The following is a 26,641-nucleotide window of genomic DNA, read 5'->3' on the forward strand; positions in this document are numbered from 1 at the left end:
AAATACTTACCTATTAATTAGTATTTTGATTTCTTTTTGTACCTAGCCAAAGTACGACTAATTAAAAACATGATCATTTTGCTTTCAATACTCCTTTATTATAAAACAAAGTGGATTAATGAATTCATTTAAGTTGCATATACCTAGTGGATAATGATAATTAATAAAATCTTATCAAATACTAAAATGGCACATTCTGAGTTGGAAGCCTCCTCATTAACAGTATTTATTACCTACTGAATTATTGGTTCTCAGTTTCATCGCGCACCTTCTTAATCCAGTCTATGTAGTCAGCTATATCAATCGATGCACCAAAATTCCGCGGTATCTCGGGTCTATTTCCAGTTGTTTTCTGTAATTTTTGCAAACGACTAATCACGTCGCACAAAAATTTCGCGTTTTGCCCAAACTGGGATAATTCTGGAGGGATTTCTTTATCACAGTCCAGAGATTGTTTAAACGGCGGGTTCTTCCATGGAATTTTATCGGTTTTTTGAATAAATTTTGGTAGGTCCAATGCAACACCCATGATTCCTCGCATAAAATAGCAGTTATTTTCTTCAACTATAACGCCACTTCCAACACCATACGTTATATCATTCTCATACTCCAGACACGTTAGATTCGCATCCAATAAAAAAGATTTGTCGTCTAGTGTAGTGTTACCTCCTAAAACGGTTGCCCAAAAAAAGGCCAAATATGGATACGTCCATCTTTCTTTACACGCAATGTGGCTTAAGAAATTGATACTATAGGAGACTGGTCTTCCAAGAAATGTATCGGCGTAAGCATCACTGGACTCTTTTTTCAATGAATTATCCATCATTGTGGATACCTGAAAATTTAAATTAGATATGCAGTACTGTGTGACATGAAAGTAGTGCCCAGTGAATTTGATTTCCAAGTGGAATGAATGAAGCGGCGGCGTTAAGTAGGTAGTGAAAAATAAGGACTTTCAAAAGCGACCTTGAAAATTTTTGGACTATAGGTACTCAGGGCGTTCACAAATTTAAAAACCGGTTTGATTTTAAAATGTCGATCCGTTTTTTTTCTTTTGGCACAAGGTATTCTGCACATTAAGCGACAAAAACGTGATATGAATTTTTTGAAACCGGTTTATTAATTTTCAACCAGTTATGAAACATTACCTAACGATTGGAGCTAGAGAAAAAAGCTTGAAACAAAAGTTGTAGATCGTAAAAAATTGAATCATTCTCTCTAATTTGATTTTAAAACCGGTTCATTATTTGCAACCAGTTATCAAAAATCATCTGAAAATTGGAGCTAGAGAAAAAAACTTGAAACAAAGGTGTAGAAGGTAAAAAAATTGAATCATTTTTGCTAATCAGATTTTGAAATCGGTTCATTAATTTGCAACCAGTTATCAGCTTGAGGAAAAAACTTGAAACAAAAGTTGTGGAGCGTTGAAAATACCTATTAATATTTTCGCAAATCGGATTTTGAAACCGGTTCATTATTTTGCAACCAGTTATAAAAAATCACCTAAAAATTGGAGCCAGAGAAAAAAACTTGGTACAAAAATTGTAAAGCGTGAAGAATTGAATCATTTTTGCCATCAGGATTTTGAAACTGGTTCATTAATTTGCAACCAGTTATCAAAATTCACCTAAAAATTGGGGTTCAAGAAAAAAGCTTGGAATAAAACTTGTAGAGTGTGAAAAATTGAATTGTTTTTGCCAATTCAATTTTGGAACCGGTTTATAATTTGCAACAGGAAAAATGAAAAGAAAATCAACACAAGAGCCCTGGATGACCCAACCAACCAATGGCTGTACCAAAGACGGATGAACATCATAAGTGAAGAAATACCAAAAAGCCAGGACATAGAAGAAGAATGGAAAAATATCAAATCCATTGTGACAAAAGCGGCAAAAGAAAGCTTAGGAATGGTTCCATGCAGAATCGGGGCAAAACGAATAAAGAATTGGGACAACGAAATCCAAGAACTCATTCAAAAGAAAAGACAGGCATTTAGAAAATTCATGAGCTCAAAAAGTGAGGTTGATGGTGAAGAATATCGAAAACAGTCGACAAAAGTCAAGAGAAAGTCCAGGAAATTACAGAGAGAGAGCTGGGAAAATTTCATCACATTCCTGGAGCATGACACATACAAGTTACGGCCAAAGGTGTATAAGATCATAAGGAGAATTGACACAAATTTTAATGTAAGAGTGGGTTTGCCAAAAATAAAAATCAATGATGCAAAGGAATATTTTGAAGAACTCTGGAGTGATGAAAACGCACAAGACATAAAGATAGAAGAAGAAATTGGAGAACCAGAAGACAGAATTTCATTTAGAGAGCTACAAGAGGCTTTGAAAACTGCAAAAAATGCAAAAGCTCCAGGAGAAGATGGCATACCAACAGAATTGTACAAATATGCAAGTGGTGAATTCAAAAGAAGACTGCTGGAATTCCTAAATAGGATGTACCAAGAAGAAAAGGTACCTGAAGAATTCAAAACAGCAATTGTAATACCACTGTTCAAGAAAGGTGATATGTCAAACCTGAAAAACTACAAAGGAATAAGTCTACTCAATACCTGCTACAAGATATATGCAAAAATACTGGCAAAACAACTGGCAGACCATGCAGAAGAAAAGAGTTCAGAAAGTCAAAACGGATTCAGAAAAGGAAGATCATGCACTGATGCAAGTTTTACAGTAAAACTACTGATGGAAAAAAGGATCGAATACAATCTAGAAACACACATGTGCTTTATAGACCTGGAAAAAGCATATGATAGGGTCAATAGAAAAAAACTGAAGTGCTAAAAGATGAAGAGATAACATATAAAATGCGAAAGGTAATAAACAGCATTTATAAGAACACCAGAATAAGAGTACGAATTGGAAGTAAACTCTCAGAACAAGCAGAAATAAACAGGGGAGTTCACCAGGGATGCCCACTGTCTTGCGTTTTATTCAACATGTACATGGATCACATGGTGAAAGAATGGCAGAAAATGAAACCAAAAGGAATCAAGACAGACAGAAGGCAGGAAATATCAACAGTACTTTTCGCAGATGATCAAGCAGTACTAGCCGAAACAGAAGATGACCTACAGAGATCAATGTACAATCTAACAAAAACATCAGAAAAGTATGATATGAGAATATCATCAGAGAAAACAAAAACAATGGCCTTCTAAGGAAAAGAACCAGTAAGAAGCAAGATTGTAATAAAGGGAAAAATCATTGAACAGGTCAATAATTTCAAATACCTGGGAAACACGATATCATACCAGGGAGAAGTAGATGTTGGTGGAAAGATTGCAAAGTTCCTGAGAGTCACAGGACTGATAAATAGGACCCTGAGAAGCAGTAAGGTGCGAAAAGAAACAAGATTGAAGGTGTACAATACCCTAGCAATACCAATGATGACTTATGGAAGCGAGGTTTGGGCACTGAAGAAATCTGATAAAAGAAGAATAACGGCAGCTGAGGTGAAGTTCATGAGGAGAACGGCAGGGGTGACTCTCAGAGACAGAGTCCTATCTGAGAAAATAACAGCAGATCTCGGAGTGATGCCAGTTATGAAAAAGATAAAAAAGTATAGGAAAGATTGGAGAAATCATGTCAAAAGGATGGAGGAAACAAGATCACCAAAACAGGTCCTTCAATATACACTAACGGGGAAAAGAAGCAGAGGGAGACCAAGGAGGAAACTCACTGATACCTCAGGCTCATCCTCAACAGGTTCCACACCACAGCAGACAGACCAATAGGCCTACCGCTTATAAGGAAACGACGACGACCTAAAAATTGGAGCCAGAGAAAAAAACTTGAAACGAAAATTGTAGAGCGTGAAAAATTGAATCATTTTTGTCAATCAAATTTTGAAACCGGTTCATTAATTTGCAAGCAGTCATCAAAATTCATCTAAAAATTGGAGTTGAAGAAAAACGCTTGAAATAAAACTTGTAAAGTGTGAAAAATTGGATTATTTTTGCTAATTTAATTTCGAAACCGGTTTATTCATTTGCAACCAGTTTCAAAATCCAATTAGTGAAAATAGTTCAAGTTTTCACGCTCTACAACTAACTCTTGTTTCAAGCTTTTTTCTCTAGCTCCAATTTTCCGGTAATTTTTGATAACTGGTTGGAAAATAATGAACCGGTTTCAAAATTTGATTGACAAAAATGATTCAATTTTTCACGCTCTACATGCAACTTCTGTTCCAAGATTTTTTCTCAACCTTGAATTTTTTGGTGATTGTCAAAAACTGGTTGCTAAATGCGAACCAATGAACCTGTTTCATAACTGGTTTCAAATTAATGAACCGGTTTCAAAGTTCATATCACGTTTTTGTCGCCTTATTAGTGTGTACGAGTAGAATAGGTACATACATACATTGTGTATTTATTCCTTATCTGAAGATTGAAGGATTGTTTGGATTGGGTTTTAAAGTGGTCCCTCTTGGACGACTTGGCAGTGAAGTTGGTGAGGGGATAGGGTGGATCTGGGACCCAGACGATTAGGATTACAAATGGAATCGTACAATTCGCGGTTCGATTCGTGATTCGAATCATTTTTCCGGCAGTGATTTGTATTTCCTAACAATTACTTAATTACGAGCCACGAATTACGAACCATTTTTTTTCGCATTTACGTTCGATTTTTGCGAAATTTTGTGGTTTGATTCCATAAAACATTGAGAGGAAGCTAAAGTGTTAAATTCAATCTGTGTAATTGATAATTTCGTTCATCAATGTTTGTGATTTTTTAAAAATCGAATTATTATAGCTTTTTCAGTAGTCCAAAAAATATTTCGAATTTTACATTTTACCCAACCCTGGTTCAGATCTGATCTAATCTAGGCACTTAATCAGATCTCAGATCCAATCGTTTTCAGTTTCTGTTGACTCGAGGAGCCCACCAATTAAAGAAATAAGGTAACGTTAGAGTTCTTCTCGAAAATGTGGGTAAAAGTACATAGTAGGTAAGCAGGTAGTTTAGCTTCAAAATCAAAATAAATCTTTACCTGCACGGTTCCATTCCACATATCCAGTCTACTAGGATTTTCCCATTGAATATTAGCTGGTGAAACAAACGAATTGAATTCCAATTCTTCTTTGAGAACTATGATCATAGGCGTTTGCACGCGGCTAAAATTATACGTGTATTTGGCTCGGTTGAAATATCGAAATTCGGCTATCTGTAACAATTTATGTTCACCAGACGTATCTAAAATTAATAAATAGGTAACAAATCATAGGTACCTACAAAGAACGACACGATTACCTAAATAAATGTATTCCTAAATGACTTTTATCGAAGTGAATACCAACTTGATAATTTTTATACTCATACCTCATACAATCGTTGGTACTTGGGAAATCTGGTCACTATAAGTGAATATTGCGTTCCATTAACATCCTCTTTGAATTCCTTCGAGGTCGACATTTGAAGATGTACGCAGAATTCCACTAAAAAGTAGGAAACGATATGTACATAGATAAATGAGAAAATCTAAGTTCATGAAAAAGAAGCTATTCACATAAATCTTGAAAGGATTCAAGAAGGTAGTTTACTTTGAATTTGAATAGAAAGTGTCCCGCCAAAAATTTTCAAAAAGGCAACTTACGTTCAGTCTCTGAAATTTGTGTTGGTGGTATATTTTAGGATCTTCTTTTAATTTTCCGTTATTCAATTTTGACATTTTTGTGCTAGCCGGGATGTCACCTTTGTGAAGAGTTGAATCAAAAAAATGAACTAGGTACCTCATTGCAAGGTTGAAGGGGCACTTCAACTATGGTTTTCAAAAACCAAGTGAATATACTTAACATCCTAATCGCACGTTTTATCATTTTGATGTAGGTATATTTTGAAAAAAAATTGAGCCTCAAAAACACCACCATCCACTAGGAAAAGTACTTGATTATTCAGCATTTCAGCACGCTATCAGTATTGGCTTACGTGTTAGAATCAGCCGAGGACTTATGATGGTGCCAGAACATGTATGAACTGTTTCACCGTAATTTTTCAAGAACGTAACGTGCCATGGTGCCTCAAAATGGCTTCCTGGGGGTTTCTCGCAACCTACAAGTTAAACATATTATTAAAATATTTGTAAGTAAGAATAACTCCAGAAGTCATAATTCAACTGGATACTGAAACTACTCGTACCCGAAGGTAGGTTTAGATGCCTATGCCTTTACCTGGAATGCAAGGAATCAGTGCAGCATCCCATTTCCCATCTTCTCCACAGTTGATTTCTCGATAGGTGCTCTTGTAATTTTCATATTTATGGGCCAATTTGCAAGAGGAGCGAACTCTGGCGCCAGGTATCAAGGAATTCTCTCCACATGGAATAGATTTATTTCCATGAAAGCACTCGAGATGGACATTCATATAATTGGAGTATAATCTGTCACACATTTCTAGACAGATGGTTGATAACATTTAGCATTTATTGGTAACCAATAACCATTAAATCAATTATCTTATGGATCACTTTTGTTTTGAAAAATATGACTTACTGTGACATCTAAGATGCGCAGGAATCCATTTTTTATCGATGCAAACTGATACGGTTTCATTGCTGTCACCATTCAATGAAAAATATCCAGGGTTACACGAAATGTTGACTACAGTATATTCAGGAACAATTCTGCCAGCCGTACAATATTCCGAATACTCTCCATTGCATTTGTATGTGATGGATTTGTCTGGTGTTGAAGGCGGTTTGAGACAAGAACCGCTAATAACGAAATAATAAAAATCCTGACGATTATTTTCGCACTATTTTTGGATACCTACACCTACACTTACTTAGGTAGTCAACTTGCTGACTTACTCGGTATTATTTAATATCAGGTCTTTGGATCCAACCAATGGAGCAGGTGAAGAGTATGAAACTTAAAAAAATTGGAGAAATTATGCAGTGTAGACGTATCGGTGAGAGACCTTCAAAAATGCAAAAAACTACTACGAAATACGCCCAACTACTCTGTCAACCAGAATTTGGACCGAATTTGTTGATTTTTTCTATGTTTAAATATTAAAAATGAAATAAATAATTAGGTACTTATTTTTAGCACAGCTCACTTGTGAAATATGAGGTGAAAGTTGTTAAAATCAGCACAGCGCTGCTACAAAAAACACCCTTGGTATTATTCATTTTCTTTCATTGCTATGTAACTTACACTTATTGATCACCGCGAATAACTGAATATAGGTACCTACTTTGTTCATTTATAAGTAAGTAAACGCTGCGAATTTAGGTACTATGAATGTTGAGATTTATTTTTATCACGCATATAAAGTCCACTGCGGTTTCAACAGCGTTATGTTTGGCACAATAAAGCTTATCAGATAATTGGCTGGTATGATTATTTTCCTACGTAGGCCTACAGGTACATTTTGTATACGTATTTACATCTTTTTTTGGTACATGTTTTGAACAACATATTTTCCAACATTCTTTAGATAGTGAGGCAAGAGCTTCAAAAATACAAAATAATATTGATACTCTGCTGTTTAAAGGATGATTGGTAGCTTTTTCGCGAAAATATTGATTTTTCTGAGCAAAATGAACAAATGCAAATAATTCCTCCAATTCAACTCCCACACATCGTATCCAGCGTTTCTGGAGTCTCCTGCGATTTTTCAATTTTCCCCGGAAACTCGAAATCGTTCTGGATGGGTACCTAATAAAATGACCTTCAGTTTCAGTATCTACTATTTTTGACGTGGATATTATGTTTTTCGGGCCGAGAGTCTGTTCAAAATTTTCATCACGCTGACCCGCGAGACGCTGATCTGCGTCACGCTGACTTTTGAAAACTTGGAAATAAATTTTCATTCTTAATTAGGTATGTCTGACTTTTGAAAACTTGGAAAAAAAAAACCTATGCGATAAATTCTCGTCATTATGTTGGACTTTTAAATGCAATGACCTATTTCTGGCATTTTGATTGTCATATAGATGCCTATATCTTGTGACTTAGATAGGATCCTGTTAGGATAAGAAAAAGGATACTAGAGTTCGTTGTAGGTCTCGTCAGAAAATCTTGAAGTTTGAATACGTACATGACGAGCCTATTAACTTATGAATTTCCTTCAAATGATATAGACGTATGTTTGTGCGTTCTCCGCGTTAATTGATATATTTTTTGAATTACCTTGATTTTTTGATGTACATTATAATGTGATATTATCTCGACATTATAATGAGTTGAAATGAATTGACTTGAATTTTATTTGAATTACCGATTCGGGGATAGTGCGTTAATTTCTTCTCTTCGATATGTATCCTGACATGGCTGCTTAAAGCCGAAGCACAGAGGTGCTGGTGTACGAAATGTGGTGAGAAATAACAAATCCCCTTTAGGTTAGATATGCTATGATTATATAGCGAATAGAAATACCTACTTGTAAATATGAATTAGTCTCATTACAGACTTTAGTTTAGTTTTATTTCCTCGATATGATTTAATTATAAATCGTGAATAGGTAGTTTACCTACCTACTAAATTTTATGAAATATCTCGATTATGAGATGACTTGAAAACCCATTTGGAACTATCTACCAAATATATAATGAATCATACGATGTATAGATTTACTTTGAAATAAATTTACTCACGAACTATGTTCGTACTTTCTTGGTTATTTTACTAAATCACTTTTATTTTCATGTGAAGAAGATCTTTTTATTTTAGATGAATTCTGATATCCATAGTTAGTATTGTGGTTTCTAGGAGGTTTTATTTTCCTACATTACGATCCTTTTTTCCCATTGTCTCATTCCTTTCATCTACCTACCTTCTTCCTGACCAGATTGGTTGCCCTAAATTTGAAGCCTATTTAATTATGAATCCATTCATGTATTCATTCTTATTTTTCACTCAATACTCATGTCAGATTTTGACTCTAAAGAAACCATCACTCTCTTGTCCAAAAAATTCTCAATTATTAATTAACCCTAGTTACCACATGATAGTAAGTATGTCGTATTCTAGCTGACTTTTGAGAACTTGGAAAAAATTGCTATCAATTCCTGACATTAAGTAATACTGTCAGACTTTTGAAAATTTGAAAAGAATTAGCATTTTCATATTATGTTATACAGTACTTATACCCTCTAATATTTTTGGGCGGGGAGGGGGGGGTGTCTGCCCTCCAGATTCACCCCCTCGCAACTCGAAAATTCGTCGAAAAGTCTGTGAATTTTATGGTTACCTATGACGACTTGGGCGACATTTTTTGTAAAATGTAAAAAATATACCTACTGCCAAAATTAGCAAATTTAGAGTTTGAGGAAATTGTGCCAAAATTTTTGAAGAATTGTACAAACGTGTTTAAGACAGTTCAAGAATTGTCTGAATTCAAAAACATTTGTCTATCTAAATTTGGTACCTAATTTAAAAATTTAGGAAGATTCAATTTGTTGAAAATATTACTGAAGCAGAGCTGATTTTGCTGATTGCGTCAATTGTACTGTAGATTTCCTGAAAATAATCCGTTCAAAGTTTTAAAAATGTCAAGGACGAAGAGTGTAATTTTATTCTTCAAATTATTATGTAAGTATCTCGATTAGTTTTTTATTTTCCTAAAACACAAGTTTTCAAAAGTTTTTACCCATGGTTCTCTCGTACCTCTTCGTTCTCCTTTTCAAATTTAAAATTTCTAAAGAAATAACGCATCATTCAAGTTCTAAAATTTTAAAGCTGAAAATCTCACATAAAAATACCATTTTTTTAGCTTCTCGAAATAGGTACAAATTTTCCAAATACTTCGAAAGTTTTTAACCTTGCTTCACTCGGTTGAATTCATCTCTCTTTTTCAAAATGTATTACCAAAAGTTTGAACTAGAAAATGAAAATCTCTACAGATCGTATAATAAACTACATACCTACCTAGGTACATTGCAGATTAGAATAACTACGGAAATGATTAATTGTTTTGTTTTTTTTTTTTAATTTGATGAAATCGTGATAATTTGCGTTATTTTTTTGAAAATCACAGCAGATAAGCACATATAATGAGGAATTTTATCAAATTATTATCAAGCTCATGGAGAAGTTTGACCGCTAAATGCAAGTATATTCAACTTAGTGCAATACCTACTTTTATGCTGAAAAGTTGTTTTGTTCTTTTAAAAAAAACTGCTACTTAATGGTAAGATTTTGCATATTATTTTATTTTTATATTTTAAAGATTCGGCCAAAATAGTCAATTCAACATTTATTCTAAAGGAGTCCAATTTTTAAAAAAGAGGGTTATTTTTCGTATCAAATCAGACCAATGAGAGCAATAAGTGCCATGTAATTCATTTTTCTCCTATGTATTGTTTATACTTTTGGATTGGTTGATTTTCATTTGTTTCGACGTATAATAGGTACTTCTACGGTTAGAATGTCTCTCATTATTTACGTTTTTATTCCAGATACCTACTTATCGATATGAAGCTATAATCAATTAAAACCATTCACCTGCCTCAATTTTAATGTAGTAACTGGGAACATTGATATCAAAGAACCAACTAAAATGGATTTTGATACTTTCATACTTGATTGATCGACTACATAATTGCAAAGAGGACTATTAAAAAAATGTATTTCAACAGCCAGCCGCCAATCGAGTACGTTTCAATTTTTTTAACGATTTTGCTGGGCTTACAACCAGAAAGTGTAAGACTGTTATCTAGTCAGGCTAAAGTATTCTCTGACAACAGTACACTAAAATTGAATAAGTTGGCCATATCTAAATCTTCGATTTTTGTTGGTGCAGTTAACCGTTTGTATCAATTATCATTTGATCTTGAATTGTTAGCGAACATAACAACTGGGCCATTTTCTACAAATTCTTCAGTTACAAAACCTGGCTATAATGAGAAAGTAATCCCCAAATCAATGGATAATCATAACAAAATTTTGCTGATATATGAAGATGGACTTAATAGTCAACGTTTAATAGCTTGTGGAACGCTTCAGAACTGTAGTATATATTTTTTGGATGAAACAATAATTTCAGAATCAAACGTTATAAACGTATTTGAACCAGTTGTGGCAAACACTCATACTGCATCAACTATAGCTTTTATTAGAAATTTTCTATGCCTGGTAGATGACAGATACGAGAGCAGAAAAATTCTATGGATAGCGCAATCTTATAGTAATTTCACTGAACCATTTGAAGTGCCAGCTCTTGCTGTGAGAAATTTTCCTTATTTCAAATTGAGTGATAATTGCAGCAAGATTTTAGTTAATGGCGAATATCGCGATAAATACGCTGTAAATTACATTTACGGATTTCAGTCTCTTGGGAACGTCTACTATAGCAACATTTTAACAACTCAGCAAAGTTCTGCAACAGAAACATCTCCATATATTTCAAAATTGATTAGGATTTGTAGTAATGGTGACGGAAACGAACTCATAAACAGGTATGCTGAGATTCCAATTGAGTGCATTGTAGAAGGAGAACGACCCTATAATTTGGTGCAGGCAGCATATGTACTAATACAACCTTTTAGTTATGATAAACATGTATACAGAGAAACCTTACTATTTGCGATATTCTCTCAGAGTGAAACTATGAACTCACAGAAACCAAATAACCGTAGTGCCCTATGTATCTATTCACTGAAACATATTGACAAAATATATAAAGAAAATATGATGAACTGTTTCGATGGAAAGGGAAATGCAGGGCTGGAATTTATATCACCTGTAAGACAATGTATAAAACACAGTATTGATGAGGATTCCTGTCCATCAGGCATAAACTTCCCCTTTGGTGGGAATATTCCTATAAAAGTGTTTTCTGTGCTAACATTTGATGCACATCTGACTGCAATTGCAACAAGACGTTTGCCAGAGAATTCCCACATCGATGTGTTTGTTGGTACAAGTACTGGGCATTTAAAAAAGATCATTGTGGAGAACAGTACTAGTTCATGCGAGTATGATGATGTAACAGTAGATGAGCGGTCCTCAGTAAATGCTAATCTCTTGTTTTCTCCTTCAATGGATGATGATGATGATGATGATTTGCTAGTGATGACTGAACATAAGCTTACCAAAGTTAATTTAGAAAAAGTGCAAATAAATTGTATTATGTTCAGTAGTTATGATGCTTGTGTACAATCCAACACAACATGCAATTACTGGTGCTCACATACTAACGAATGTACGACTACTAAATGCGGCTGTAATATCAGAATAGGTTATTGGAAGTTGATGTACAATTCCATAAAATCAGAAAATTTATCAATTATTCAGCCACATGATTCAGAGTACCTTCAACATGACATTTCCACCCATGTGAAATTGAGATCCAGTTCGGATAAATTTTCTAAAATATTATTACAAATTAAAGAATTTCTTCATTGTCAGATTGCTGATGAAAACTTTAACATTACTTCTATAGCAAAAGTTGCTGTTGAATCAGGAAGTGCGTATACAGTTAACTGCACTTTTCCAAATTCTTCTCTTGCAGTACCATCTGGCAGTCATAATTTCAGCTTAACATTGTCAATTATAATTACTGATAAAAATATTCCATTTGTTTGGAGTACTAACATTTCATTTCATGATTGCAACACGCACACTTCTTGCCTTGTGTGTACTGAATCAATGTCCCCATGTTACTGGAGAACGGATGAACAAAAGTGCATTTTCAAGCACGGTATAAAAAAGCATAAAAAGACTGGCATTGTTTCCAATACTCTGGCCAATTCATGTCTGCATCCTGCAATTCCCGCTATTTCTTCTTTTTGGCCAACAAAAGCAGTGTTTGAAGGAAGCACTTTTATCACCATTCGAGGTGAAAACTTGGGTTATTCATTGAAAGACATAATGAATCCAATTACAGTATCTGGAGTACCTTGCATACCAATTGAGGATCAGTTTGAACCAATGAAGAAAGTCGTATGCTTCATTAATCAAACCAGTCCTCAGAAAGTTGAAAAAGGACCATTATTTGAAACCAATCAAGCAGTTAGAGAAGGGCCAGTAGAAATGATGATCAATTATGTGTTGGTAAAATCCAGAGAAATCTTTACTTTTGCTGTTCCTAAAATTCATTCTGTTTATCCCCATCTGGGGTCTGTATCTGGTGGTACAAATCTAATCATTGAAGGTGAATATTTGGATGTAGGTAGATTGATTTCTGTTCATATTGGAGAAATACCATGTATAATATTTTCACTTGATACTGCTAAAATAGAATGTATCACCTCTCCATGTTATACTTGTAATGAGTTATCACAAGAAGTTGTTAGCGTTACCTTTGGCCATGTTTTTTATAAAGACAAGTATGCATTCGGGTACATTAACAACTATAATCATGGCATTGATGGTTTCAACAAAAAACCAAAAAGTATCCCTGCTGGAGGTATTGCTACCAAAACTGGATTTCAAGATTCTGCATATACTGGGAAGAAGTACTTCATTCAATGTGAAAAAAGTTCTTTCAATGGCTCATGTGAAATACCTTCCAAGTCTGCAGACATAGTGTGTAAGTCACCTTACATTCCAGATATCAAAAGTGATTCGATAAATTCCGAATATCCCATGTCATTGAATTGCACAGTAATTTGGATAGACAGTAGTGATTTATACAAAAGTATTGTTATTGGCAATGTTCTTCTGTCTTTATATCCTAATCCAGAATTTCATAACTTTTCTACCAAATTTGAGGAGTTCACTGGAACTGTGTTCATCATTATCAAAGGAAATGATATAGACAAATCTTGCCAAATAATGGACATTCATGTGAAGGCTGGAAACCATAGCTGCAGTATAATTTCATTGTCTCTAAATGAAACGATTTGTATTCTGAGGAGGCTCAACTCAACATCATTAACATTTAAAGATGATTTGGATCAAGCACGTGAAGAATTGGATAAAATTGAATTTATAACTGTGTCAATTGGTGAACATTTTGAAGAGATTGTTTTGAAAGCAAATACATCTGCAAACAATTCATCAGTATCAATCATAATTTATATTGTAGTTACAGCGTCAGTATTTATCCTCATAATAATCATAGTTGGCAAAGTATACTTGAAAAATTCACAAACAATGAAGCAAATGCAACGCAGAATGAATAAAATGGGCATGGATGCTATCTCCATGAGACATGGCATAAAGCAAGTGATTATAGAAAATAAAATACAACTGGATGGACATCTAGCAGATGTGCTGGTATGTATTGTGAAACTACATTCATCACAAAGGTATAAACACTTCTGTTCATATACTGAAATCTTAATGAAATTTTCTTGAGTTGTTTTTTTTTTTTTTGTAACAGAATTTACCTAATGTCACGATTGAAGTTAACGCTTCATATGAAAGTCCCACCACTGAAATGGCAACAGCTGTTGAATATCTTTTACCACTTGATGAGAAGTGGGAATTTCCGAGGGGTTACTTGACTCTAGGAAAGCATCTGGGGGAAGGAGAATTTGGAACGGTTGTTCAAGGGGAAGCTATTGGTATCTTGGAAGAGAATGTTATAACTACTGTGGCAGTTAAAATGTTGAAAGGTTACCCATTTCTTCTTTTCATTTCATTTTAATATCAAATAGCATCTACAGATTATACACAGTTGGCATGTTGGCAGTTTTGCATGGTTTTTGATGATTGCATTTTCAGATTCCCATTCAGATTCAGATATGATTGATTTAGTTAAAGAGATGGAAGTATTGAAATTAATAGGAGCTCATGAAAATGTTCTTAGAGTTCTTGGCTGTTGCACCCAGAATGGACCATTGTTGATCATTACAGAATTTGCTCAATACGGAAATTTATTGCATTTCCTTCGGAAGCGTCATTATTTCATCTATAAAAATACATCAGAAATGCTGGCTGAACACACTTTACTAACTTTTGCTCTTCAAGTTGCAAGAGGAATGGAATACCTGGCATCTAAAAAGGTCAGTGAATAGGCTCACATGCTCTGAAAATTCCTTAGTATTGTATTCTACTTACCTAATGTTGTGTGAGTAGGTAGTTATTTTGGATTAATACATATGTATGAATGGATCAATTTTTAGTGTGTTCACAGAGATCTTGCTGCCAGAAATATTCTGGTATCTCATGTTTTTGTGTTGAAAATAGCTGATTTTGGTTTGGCCAGAAATATTCAAAGTAAAGAATACTATAAAAAGAAGACAAAGGGTAGGTTGCCAGTAAAGTGGATGGCACCAGAGGCATTAACGCATTTGCTGTTTACTATCAAATCTGATGTGTAAGTGAATGTGTTCCTTATGAGTATGAATTTTAGTATATCTTTTCGTATTTTTCTGAAATGAGTCCTGTCTAATTCATCTAGGTGGTCTTATGGAATACTACTATGGGAAATACTGACTTTAGGAGGTGTCCCATATCCTGCATTTACAGACATGGGCAAATTAATCAAGGATTTGAAATCAGGTTACCGCTTGGAACAACCTTCTAACTGCTCTTCTAAAACGTAAGTGTAATTTATTTCAACTGATTTCTTACCTATTTAGAAAGTTAATTTTTTGTAATGATAATTTTTGGTGAATTACCATATAATGTAATATTGTGAGAACTTCCATTCATTTCCAAAACAAGTTTTATTAGGTAGTTTGGCATTTTGTTTCTCAAAAGTATAACTTTCTAAATAGAGCCCAGGTGGATTTAAATTTGTCTGCTTCATGGTCATTCTAGCATTGAATCTATTAGTAGGTATTTATGAGAATCCCCATTTAGAGGTCATTCGTTAAGCTATTTTTGTTGCAGAGGGATAAGCCTAGGTATGATTTGAGTAACTAGCCACCAAAAACATTTCATTATGATTTACAAAATTTGTATCTAGGTACAATTTAATGCGTGAATGTTGGCATTACTTACCTGAAGAACGCCCAAATTTTTCTTCAATTGCTCAAGAGTTGTGTGAAATGTTACCGAGTGAAGTGCTTGATCAACATGCATCCGAAAACTTCTGGTCCAATAGTAACGAGTCCAACTCTAGCAATACTAAAAGCGAGTCCAACTTTAGCAGTACTGAAAGCGAGTACAACTCTAGCTATACTGAAAGCGAGTCCAGCTCTAGTGATAATGAAAATGAAGTTGACAATTTGTTACCTTAATGAATAAGAATTCTGGTTTCAATTTTGCTAAAATTCAAGCTCATATTGTTTATATATTGTTCATTTATTCTTAAACTATTTCTTAGCTAAGTACCTTAGTATCCAATGAGTGAGTGTTTTTACAAATTTGTTGGGATGAAATTTTTCATCATATTTTTTTTTTTTTGAGTAAATGATAGTGATATTACCAGGATACTGTCGATATTTAGAATATTTAAGAATATGTCATTCGACCAACCAAAATGGCTTTACGTTTTGGAGGAGAATCAATAATTTCTATCATGACTTCATGACTGCTTTTGGGTCTACTTATGTAAGAGATTGACTCAATTTCAAGCTCAAGATTTGTCAAAAACCCTCAGACACATTTTGATTTGTGTACAAATATGTCTCACTTTCAGACTCAAATTTTTCAGAAATTCTCAAAAAAGAAAACCATCTTGAAAGTACTCACTTTCGTAAATTGCAAATTCTCTTTTAAATAATTAACAAAGGCTGTTTTATACTGCCACTTTGAAAATGCTCACTCATTGTACGACTTTGAAAAAACAGAATTAACTTTTCTGACTTCTTACACCCATATCTACAAGAAGTCAACTGGATTTTTGTGCATCAAATTGCTAGACAAATTTTATGTTTTCTGAGGCGCTTTTTGCCTCTTGGACTATGCACATTTGCATAAGAAAAAAAAAGAGTAAAACATATTGTAACATTTATATGTATGTACAAAGTTTGGGAAACTTGAAGGATTTTGATTAAAATGTCTATTGTTAGAATTTTTCATTGTTCTGAAACCAATTGGAAACTTGAGTTTCTTTTTAGAAAGCTATCACTTAATTTCTAGTTTATGTTTATCACAGCGTATTATTTTTAAGTAACTTAGGTATTGATTTATGTTTTATGTATGCATAAGTAGGTATTCTGCATTCATGATGAACTTATCTCTCAATAAAATGTTGTAAAATTTTGGAACATTTCTATAATGGTTCGCGTGTAGTTTTTGTCATCTTTTTCGCACATTTTAACCATCATAAAAAACACCTTTTACAAATGGCATGTGAATGAATCCTGATTGCAGAACCGTCAAGAGTCGATGCGGGAGCGGGACAAATATCATGTTGGAACTATACCAAGATTTTAAGAGGGGGGAGGGGGTGGTGTCATTTGAAAATTTGTCTACTTATGTGGGAGAAAACTATCAATTTTACTAATAATTCATATTTTGTAATATTCACATGACTTACTTGTATGAAAATTTTTATTTCATTTTTTGAATTTTTGGATACCTCAAATATGAAATTTATGGCAAATGCTTCTGAAAATTTGTGTTTTGAGAATTGAAAAATAATGCCTTTATTTCATCACAGACTCAATTTGCCTTTGCCCCCTCTCTTGACGGCCCTGCCTGATTACATTTTGCTTACATATTTCAAACATTGTTGTCTTTTGGGGGGTTGTTTTCCAAAACGTTGTGAAGACCTAAAAGTATGTTTCTTATTTCTACTTCTGGTTCGTTAGATGATTATTTTTTTCAAGTTTAGGTTTTCTGTACCTACTTCTTTGAAATACTTACCTATTAATTAGTATTTTGATTTCTTTTTGTACCTAGCCAAAGTAGTGAGTAATTGAAAACATGATCATTTTGCTTTCAATGCTCTTTATTATAAAACAAAGTGGATTATTTAATTCATTTAAGTTGCATCTAGTGGATAATAATTAATAGAATCTTATCGAATACTAAAATGGCACATTCTGAGTTGGAAGCCTCCTAATTAACAATACATACCTACTGAATTATTGGTTCTCAGTTTCATCGCGTACCTTCTTAATCCAGTCGATATAGTCAGCTATATCAATCGATGAAGCAAAATTCCGCGGTATCTCGGATCTATTTCCAGTTGTTTTTTGTAATTTTTTCAAACGACTAGTCACGTCGCACCAAAATTTCACATTTTGCCCAAACTTGGATAATTCTGGGGGGATTTCTTTATCGCAATCCAGAGATTGTTTTAACGGCGGGTTATTCCATGGACTTTTATCGATTTTTTTAATAATTTTCGGTAGATCCAATGCAACGCCCATGATTCCTCGCATAAAATAGCAGTTATTTTCTTCAACTATAACACCACTTCCAATACCATACGTTATATCATTTTCATACTCCAGACACATTAGATTTGCATCCAATAAAAAAGAGTTGTCGACTAGTGTAGTTTCACCTCCTAAAACGTTTGCCCAAAAAAGGGCAAAATATGGATACGTCCATCTTTCTTTACACGCAATGTGGCTTAAGAAATTGATGCTGTAGGAGATTGGCCTTCCAAGAAATGTATCGGCGAGATCATTACTGGACCCTTTTTTCAATGAATGATCCATCATTGTTGATACCTGAAAATTAAAATTAGATAATTATGCAATACCGTGTGTGACATGAAAGTAGTGCCCGGTGAATTTCATTTCCAAGTGGAAAGAGCTAGCGAGATGAGTGAAGCGGCGGTGGTAAGTAGTGAAAAATAAGGGCTTTCAAAAGCGACTTTGAAAGGGTGTTCACAAATTGAAAAACCGGTTTGGTTATAAAATGTCGATCCGGTTTTTTTGGCACAATGTATTCAACACACTTAGGGCGACCAAAACGTGATATCAATTTTTTGAAACCGGTTCATTAATTTTCAACCAGGTTATTTTAGATTACTGGTTGCAAATTGATAAGCCGGTTTCAAGATTGAATTGGAGAAAATGATTCAATTTTTACGCTCTACAACTTTTGTTTCAAGATTTTTTCTCTAGCTCCTATTTTTAGGTGACTTTCAATAACTGGTTGCAAATTAATGAACTGGTTTCAAAATCTGATTAGCGAAAATAATTCCAATTTTTACACCCTACAACTCTTGTTTCAATAGCCCGGCATATGACAATAGAAGTAATTGAACCCCCCCCCACTGATCCTCCGGGACAACTTTTTTCTTAAAGAGGACGACATCCTAAGGAACATTTAGAAGCAAACTTGCCCAAAAAAAAGTTGGCCTTACTTACAAATGGCGGCTATTTTGATTGTCAGGTCAGCCGAAATCGCAGGGGGGGGGGGTGCAATTACTCCTATTGTCATATGCCGGACTATAACCCGGGTCTGGATCTGATCTAATTTAGGCACTTACTCGGATCTGAGATCCAATTGTTTTCATTTTCTGTTGATTTGAGAATCTCACCAATTGAACAAACTTGAAGAATACTGCGTATAATATCTTGTTAAAGATGCCTCAATATTATTTTCATTGCATGATAACTTTTTATGTATCTACCTATACAAAATTAAGTGGCAATTTTCGGATTTCGCTTATTTTTTAAAAAAAAGAGCTTCTCGAAAATGTCAATAAAAGCAGAAGGTATAAGTACATTACTATAAGCAGGTAGTTTTGCTTTCAAATCAAAATAAAACTTCACCTGCACTGTTCCATTCCACATATCCAGCCTACTAGGATTTTCCCATTGAATATTAGCTGGTGAAACAAATGAATTGAATTCTAATTCTTCTTTCAGAACTACGATCATTGGCGTTTGAATTCGGCCAATATTATACGTGTATTTGGCTTGGTTGAAATATCGAAATTCCGCTATCTGTAACAATTTAAGTTCATCAGACGTGAAAGATGTTTGTTAACAAAACTTCCACTTATCTAGATAAATATTTATGAATAATTAATAAGGTAATAAACAAATCTTCGTTAGGTAAAATACCTAACTATACTAACAACGACACGATTAGATATAGATACTCATATAGATATCTAAATGATTTTTATCGAAGTGAATACTTATTTGATAATTTTTATACTCTACCTCATACAATCGTTGGTACTTGGGGAATCTGGTCACTATAAGTGAATATTGCGTTGCATTAGCATCTTCTTTGAATTCCTTTTTCATTTGAAGGTGTACGCAGAATTCCGCTAAAAAGTAGGAAACCACGTGTAAATGGAAGAATCTCAGTTTATGAAAAAGAAGCTATTATTGATTATTCAGCATTTCAGCATGCTATGAGTATTGGCTTACTTGTTAGAATCAGCCGAGGACTTATGATGGTGCCAGAACATGTATGAACTGTTTCAGGGTCATTATGCAAGAACATAACGTGCCATGGTGCTTCAAAATGGCTTCCTGGGGTTTTCTCGCAACCTACTTACAAGTTATACATATTATCAAATAATATCTGTCAGTAAGAATTCATTATGTGGCCATTTAGGGCCACTATCTACTTAAGGGGTGTGGGACCACTTACAAAACATGCTTACAGTGATGCAGCATACGAAATTATACATCAAAAAAATATTTAAAAAATTAAATAATGAAGTATGGATTTAAAAAAAGGGAAATCAAATAAATTAAAATCTCTACTTCATGCAAACTGAAAGTTGAAAAAAGTTTATTTGAATGCATACAGTACTAACGCCAAAAATGTTTAAAACATTCCACATGATCATTAAATAATAAGTTCATAACATGTCTTGTAAAAAAGGAATTTCCGAAATAATATATCAAAAAAATAAAAGTACACTTTTCTGGAAAACTAAGAAGTGTACAAGGCTGAAATTTTTATGGTGGGTGGGGAGGACACTAACTTAAAATTAGACAAAAAAGTTTTCAAAAATTTGCACACACCGCTGTTATTTCAAAAAATGAATGAATCGAACTCCATAAGTACTGAAAGAAAAAAAATCCTAAAAATCCAAAAAAGCCTTTAAAAAAACCGCCGTATGTAAAGTAGTGGGGGACATCCACCAACTCATTCCAGCTGTTTCCAGTTTTATTCCTTAATTAGTTCATGAAAAACCTGCACCTCAATATTAAAAAACAAACTTTCGGGAAAATGCATTTGAAATTTGAAAATGTGAGAAGCAATTAGAGGGATGCATACAGTTTGAGGAAACATGTCCAGTACATCTGAAATGCTGTTGAAATGGAATTAAATTTATGAGAAACAGAATTTAGTTAGGAAAATTGGTTTTAAATTTGAGCTATTCTACCAACATAAACGAAATTTGAAATTTTCTCAAAAGATGGAAAACAATTGAAGCAGATGCTTACAGTTATTGTGTGGATGTTTCCTATTGCTGAGAAATTTTTGAAAAAAAAATTGATTCATTAGAAACGAAAAATTTTGAGAAATCAAATTTTCGGACCTGGTGCAATGAGATGATACTGTCAAAAAATGATTTTTTTTACAATTTATGGAATAAGCAAAGCAGATGCTCACAGTCACAGTGTAGATGTTCCTCATTGTGGAAAAGGGTTTGAAAAAAAACGATTCATTGGAAATGAAAATTTTTCAGAAATCAAATTTTTGATCTTTTTACTTACATACATACAATAAAGCAAATTGGGCAGAAAAATAATTTTTTCCCCAAATTGGATTGGAAGTGATGTATATGCTCACAGTTATAGTGTAATAAGTTCCTTACTATAAAGAAGCTTATGTGAAAAAATTGATTCATAAAAAATGAAAATTATTGAGAATTTAAATTTTAGGTCTTTACCCATAAATTGAACTAGGCAAAAGTTGAACTTTTTCACGAATTTAGAGAAGAAGTGATGCAGATGCTCACAGTGATAGTGCAAATATTGCTTATCATTGAGAGGTTTTTGAAAAAGAGGTTTCTTCATAAAAAATCAAAATATTTGAGAATTAAAATTTTAGATCTCTGTCTAATAAATTGAGCTGGGTAAAAGTAGAACTTTTCCACAATTTGGACAAGGGGTGATCTAGATGCTCACAGTAATAGCACAAATATTGCTCATCATTATGAGGTTTTGTAAATGTAGTTTATTCAAAAAAAATATCAAAATTTTTGAGAGATAACATTTTAGATCTCTCTCTAATAAATTGACCTGGACAAAAGTTGAACTTTTTCACAACTTAGACAAGGAGTGTTCTAAATGCTCACAGTAACAGTGCAAATATCGCTCATCTTTGAGGGTTTTTTGATAAAGACATTTGTTCATAAAAAGTCACAATTTTTGAGAATTCAAATTTGAGGACTTGGTGCAATGAGCTAACCTTGGGGTGGAATTTTTTTTTCAATTTGGATTGAAAGTGATTGCGATGCTCACAGTGATTGTGTATGTGTTACTTATCTCTGAGAAGTATTTGAATAAAAAAATTATTGTTGAATAATCTAAATTTTTGGGAATTCAAATTTGAGGTCTCTACCCAATAAATTGAACTGGGCAAAAGTTGAACTTTTTCACAATTTAGACAAGGAGTGATCCAGATTCTCACAGTAATAGTGCAATAATTGCTCTTTCTTGAGAAGTTTTTGAAAAACAAATTTATTGTTAAAAAATCTGAATTTTTGAGAATTAAAATTTTAGATCTCTGTCTAATAAATGTAGCTGGGCAAAAAATGAACTTTTCCACAATTTGGACAAGGGGTGATCTAGATGCTCACAGTAATAGCACAAATATTGCTCATCATTATGAGGTTTTGAAAAAGTAGTTTATTCAGAAAAAATCAAAATTTTTTGGAAATAAAAGTTTAGGTCTCCATCTGATAAATTGAGATGGGCAAAAGTTGAGCTTTTTCGAAACTTAGACAAGGAGTTATCCAGATCCTCACAGTAATAGTGCAATAATTGCTCTTATTTGAGAAGTTTTTGAAAAAAAAATTATTGTTAAGAAATCTAAATTTTTAAGAATTCAAATATTAGGTCTCTGCTCAATAAATTGAACTAGGCAAAAGTTGAACTTTTTTCACAACTTAGACAAAAGGTGTTCCAGATGCTCAAAGTAATAGTGCTAATATCGCTCATCTTTGAGGGTTTTTTGAAAAAGACATTTATTCATAAAAAATCAGAATTTTTGAGAATTCAAATTTGAGGACTTGGTGCAATGAGCTAACCTTGGGGTGGAATTTTTTTTTTCAATTTGGATTGAAAGTGATGGCGATGCTCACAGTGATTGTGTATGTGTTACTTATCTCTGAGAAGTATTTGAATAAAAAAATTATTGTTGAATATTCTCAATTTTTGGGGATTCAAATTTGAGGTCTCTACCCAATAAATTGAACTAGGCAAAAGTTGAACTTTTTCAAAAATTTAGAGAAGTGATCCACATTCTCACAGTAATAGTGCAATAATTGCTCTTCCTTGAGAAGTTTTTAAAAAACAAATTTATTGTTGAAAAATCTAAATTTTTGAGAATTGAAATTTTAGATCTGTGTCTAATAAATCAGGCTGGGCAAAAAATGAACTTTTCCACAATTTGGACAAGGGGTGATCTAGATGCTCACAGTAATAGCACAAATATTGCTCATCATTATGAGGTTTTAAAAAAGTAGTTTATTCAGGGCTTCAAACCCAAACGTTTTCGGGTACGGGTATCGGGTACGGGTACAGAAAATTTTTTCAGAGGATCGGGTACGGGTATCGGGTACGGGTATCGGGTACGGGTATGGGATTTTCTTCAATTTTCACCATTTTTGATACAATTTTGATGAAATACCTGAAAAAATATCCGATCTATCGGGTATTCGGGTTCAAAATAGTTTAATAAATGTTTGTATTTGCTACTATAACTCCAGAAACGATAATTCAAGTGGATACTGAAACCACTCGTACCCCAAGTCTAGGTTTAGATGCGTAGGCCGAGGCCCTTACCTGGAATGCAAGGAATCAGAGCAGCATCCCATTTCCCATCTTCTCCACAGTTGATTTCTTGATAAGTGCTCTTGTAATTTTCATATCTATGTGCCAATTTGCAAGAAGAGCGAACTCTTGCGCCAGGTGTCAAGGAATACTCTCCACATGGAATGGATTTATTTCCTTGGAAGCACTCGAGATGGACATTCATATAATTGGAGTATAATCTGTCACACATTTCTACAGATAGGTGGTCGATAAAATTTACGTAGCATTTGTTGGTAACCAATTATCATTTGGATCAGTGTTGTTTTAAAAAATATGGCTTACTGTGACATCTAGTATGCGCAGGAATCCATTTTTTATCGATGCAAACTGATACGGTTTCATTGCTATCACCATTCAATGAGAAATATCCAGGGTTACACGAAATGTTGACTACAGTATATTCAGGAACAGTTCTGCCAGCCGTACAATATTCCGAATACTCTCCATTGCATTTGTATGTGATAGATCTGGCTGGTGTTGAAGGCGGTTTGGCACAAGAACCACTATTAACGAAATAATAAGAATGGATGTTAGATGATTGATCATATGAGCCAGGGCTCGGATATTCTTTCCCTAAAAAACCCTAAATATGTGCTTTTGTAGTTTTGTTTTGTTATCATGTTGGCTTTTCGTATCGCATTGTGCTTTTGTACTTTTGGTGTAGCATTATGCAGTCGGTATCTCATTTGCTTTCGATTTCTCGTTGTTCTTTCAAGCTTTTGGGATCCTGACAATTATTTTTGCACTATTATTGGATACCTACTTACAAGGGAAGCCCCCCACATGAGAATCTCCGATTTGAATGAAACTTGGACTGTTGGAAAGAGGACCTCAAAAAACACCCATCCCCCAAGTTTCAGCTGCTCAAGTTGATTTTTCAATTTTTGGCGAATTTTTGAAGTTTTGTGTACACAGGAAAAGCTGTTCCACTCACAAAATAGGAAAAAACTACAAATATCCAATTATCCATCTCTCCCGCGTATCAACTTCCGGAGCTTAAATTTGGGCCAAAGGTAGTCTTCTAGATACCTGATCGACTCATACCACCATTGGCCGGATCCGGCCTTCCGGTCAGAAAACAGAATTTCTTACTTTTTTTCTCTTATTTTCGGTGAACTCGAAAAATGGCCGTTTCTCCTCACCACAGGAAGCTCCGGCCGACGGTAGTATTAATCGATTAGGTATCAAGCATAAACCCTTCGGCCAAAATTTTAGCTGCTCAAGTTCATGTGGTGGGGAGAAACGGCCATTTTTCAAATTCACCGAAAATATGAGAAAAAAAGTAAAAAATTCTGTTTTCTGACCGGAAGGCCGGATCCGGCCAATGGTGGTATGAGTCGATCAGGTATCTAGAAGACCTACCTTTGGCCCAAATTTGAGCTCCGGAAGTTGATATGCGGGAGAGATGGATATTTGTAGTTTTTTCCATTTTTCTGAGTTGAACAGCTTTACCTGTGTACACAAAACTTCAAAAATTCGCCAACAATCGAAAAATCAACTTGAGCAGCTGGAACTTGGGGGATGGTTGTTTTTTGAGGTCCTCTTTCCAACAGTCTAAGTTTCATTCAAATCGAAGATTCTCATGTGGGGGGCTTCTCGTTAGGTATCTATAGTTATAGTTCAACTGAAGCATTTATGTATCATAACAGCACCTTTAGAGATAAGAAGGAAAGGAATTTCACTAATAGAGGTAAAAAGAAAGTAACATTCAGTTACAGAGTTTCTGCTACTCCAATCAAAATTCCACTGAGCTAAGAAGGAAAAGAATTTCACTTATAGAGGTAAAACAAAAGTAACATTTCAGTTGCAGAGGTTCTGGTTCTCAAAACAAAAATCCATTTATGTAGGTTCCGTTTCCATTTACAAAGGTTATTTTAACATAGGTTTAGATAGGGAAGTTCTAGGGAAACGAATTTCATTCTACATAGAGGTTTTCCACTTACATGAGTTGCAGGTAGCCAGGCTCGACTGTATTTAATATCAGGTCTTCGGATCCAACCAATGGAGCAGGTGAAGAGTATGAAACTGAAAAAAATTGGAGAAATTATGCAGTGTAGACGAAATGTATTATTTGGTCATATCTGTAAGAGGTGCAATTATGAAAAAAAAATATAGGTTATCTCACTGGATGCGCAACATAATTATATATTTTTTCAGCATTTCTTATACGTATCGATGAGAGACGTTCAAAAATGCTAAAAACTATTACGAAATACGCCCAACTACACCGTCAGGCGTCAACCTAAATTTGGATCGAATTTGTTGCTTTTTTCTATGTTTAAATATCAAAAATGAAATCAATAATTAGGTATAGCCTACTTATTTTTAGCACAGCTTACTTGTGAAATATGATGTAAAAGTTGTTAAAATCAGCACAGCGCAGCTACAAAAAACACCCTTGGTATTATTCATTTTCTTTCATTAGGTACTATTTATGTATCTTACACATGATCACCGCGAATAACTGAATTGGTACTTTGTTCATAAGTAAGTAAACGCTACGAATGTAGGTATAGTATGAATGTTGAGATTGATTTTTATCAAGCATTATAAAGTCCACTGCGTTGTCAACAGTGTTATGTTTGGCACAATAAAGCTTATCACATAATTGGCTGGTATGATTATTTTTCTACGTAGGTACAGGTACGTTTTGTACGTACGTATTTACATTTTTTTTCTGGTACTGGTTTTGAAACAACATATTTTTCAAAATTCTTTGCATTGAAGGAAGAGCTTCAAATATAAAAAATAATATAATAATAGATCTAATAATAATGAAATGAAATGAAATTTATTGAATGAGTAAGCACACGATATCTACAACCTCCAACTTGGAAAAAATACCTACCTATGCCATAAATTCTCATCATTA

The 26,641-nt window shown here is 34.0% G+C and overlaps 3 protein-coding genes across 6 annotated transcripts; 1 reads left to right on the forward strand and 2 right to left on the reverse strand.

Moving 5' to 3' along the window:
* Positions 1 to 76: 76 nt before the first annotated feature.
* Positions 77 to 7,237, reverse strand: LOC135848635 (uncharacterized). The gene is made up of 8 exons (XM_065368580.1): positions 7,071 to 7,237; positions 6,820 to 6,880; positions 6,503 to 6,723; positions 6,182 to 6,403; positions 5,940 to 6,062; positions 5,334 to 5,449; positions 5,005 to 5,178; positions 77 to 835 (listed from the first exon to the last, which is right to left on the reverse strand). The coding sequence occupies exons 1-8, from the start codon at positions 7,141 to 7,143 to the stop codon at positions 242 to 244; spliced, it is 1,584 nt and encodes a 527-aa protein (XP_065224652.1). The 5' UTR covers positions 7,144 to 7,237; the 3' UTR covers positions 77 to 241.
* Positions 7,238 to 10,145: 2,908 nt separating this feature from the next.
* Positions 10,146 to 17,183, forward strand: LOC135848631 (fibroblast growth factor receptor 2-like). Of its 2 annotated transcripts, XM_065368574.1 has the most exons (6): positions 10,146 to 14,176; positions 14,283 to 14,517; positions 14,627 to 14,907; positions 15,028 to 15,221; positions 15,306 to 15,446; positions 15,816 to 17,183. In XM_065368574.1, the coding sequence occupies exons 1-6, from the start codon at positions 10,580 to 10,582 to the stop codon at positions 16,087 to 16,089; spliced, it is 4,722 nt and encodes a 1,573-aa protein (XP_065224646.1). In that variant the 5' UTR covers positions 10,146 to 10,579; the 3' UTR covers positions 16,090 to 17,183. The 2 variants fall into 2 exon arrangements, with proteins under 2 accessions (XP_065224646.1, XP_065224647.1); XM_065368575.1 differs by lacking the exon at positions 10,146 to 14,176 and having other exon boundaries at positions 14,187 to 14,517.
* A 546-nt stretch (positions 17,184 to 17,729) lies between these two features.
* On the reverse strand, positions 17,730 to 26,277 carry LOC135848632 (uncharacterized). Of its 3 annotated transcripts, none has more exons than XM_065368576.1 (9): positions 26,109 to 26,277; positions 25,713 to 25,794; positions 24,052 to 24,272; positions 23,740 to 23,961; positions 20,140 to 20,265; positions 19,927 to 20,036; positions 19,531 to 19,704; positions 19,245 to 19,331; positions 17,730 to 18,477 (listed from the first exon to the last, which is right to left on the reverse strand). In XM_065368576.1, the coding sequence occupies exons 1-9, from the start codon at positions 26,179 to 26,181 to the stop codon at positions 17,884 to 17,886; spliced, it is 1,689 nt and encodes a 562-aa protein (XP_065224648.1). In that variant the 5' UTR covers positions 26,182 to 26,277; the 3' UTR covers positions 17,730 to 17,883. The 3 variants fall into 3 exon arrangements, with proteins under 3 accessions (XP_065224648.1, XP_065224649.1, XP_065224650.1); XM_065368577.1 differs by having other exon boundaries at positions 20,140 to 20,262; positions 26,109 to 26,276; XM_065368578.1 differs by lacking the exon at positions 19,245 to 19,331 and having other exon boundaries at positions 26,109 to 26,275.
* Positions 26,278 to 26,641: the final 364 nt, after the last annotated feature.

Source organism: Planococcus citri, chromosome 5, assembly GCF_950023065.1.
Source record: "Planococcus citri chromosome 5, ihPlaCitr1.1, whole genome shotgun sequence".
NCBI classification, from domain to species: domain Eukaryota; kingdom Metazoa; phylum Arthropoda; class Insecta; order Hemiptera; family Pseudococcidae; genus Planococcus; species Planococcus citri.

Bases quoted from the DNA above. Each gene is read 5' to 3' on its own strand.
- LOC135848632 (XM_065368576.1), bottom strand. From the start codon at position 26,181: ATGAATAATACCAAGGGTGTTTTTTGTAGCTGCGCTGTGCTGATTTTA. The intron at 20,266-23,739 runs GTAAGGGCCTCG...ATAACTTGTAAG, and splicing joins TCTGATTCCTTGCATTCCAG to TAGGTTGCGAGAAAACCCCA. The intron at 20,037-20,139 runs GTAAGCCAATAC...CCTACTTTTTAG, and splicing joins TCCTCGGCTGATTCTAACAA to CGGAATTCTGCGTACACCTT.
- LOC135848631 (XM_065368574.1), top strand. From the start codon at position 10,580: ATGTATTTCAACAGCCAGCCGCCAATCGAGTACGTTTCAATTTTTTTA. The intron at 14,177-14,282 runs GTATGTATTGTG...TTTTTGTAACAG, and splicing joins GACATCTAGCAGATGTGCTG to AATTTACCTAATGTCACGAT. The intron at 15,222-15,305 runs GTAAGTGAATGT...TAATTCATCTAG, and splicing joins TTTACTATCAAATCTGATGT to GTGGTCTTATGGAATACTAC.
- LOC135848635 (XM_065368580.1), bottom strand. From the start codon at position 7,143: ATGAATAATACCAAGGGTGTTTTTTGTAGCAGCGCTGTGCTGATTTTA. The intron at 5,179-5,333 runs GTATGAGTATAA...AAATTGTTACAG, and splicing joins AGTACCAACGATTGTATGAG to ATAGCCGAATTTCGATATTT. The intron at 836-5,004 runs GTAAAGATTTAT...TTAAATTTTCAG, and splicing joins TGTGGAATGGAACCGTGCAG to GTATCCACAATGATGGATAA.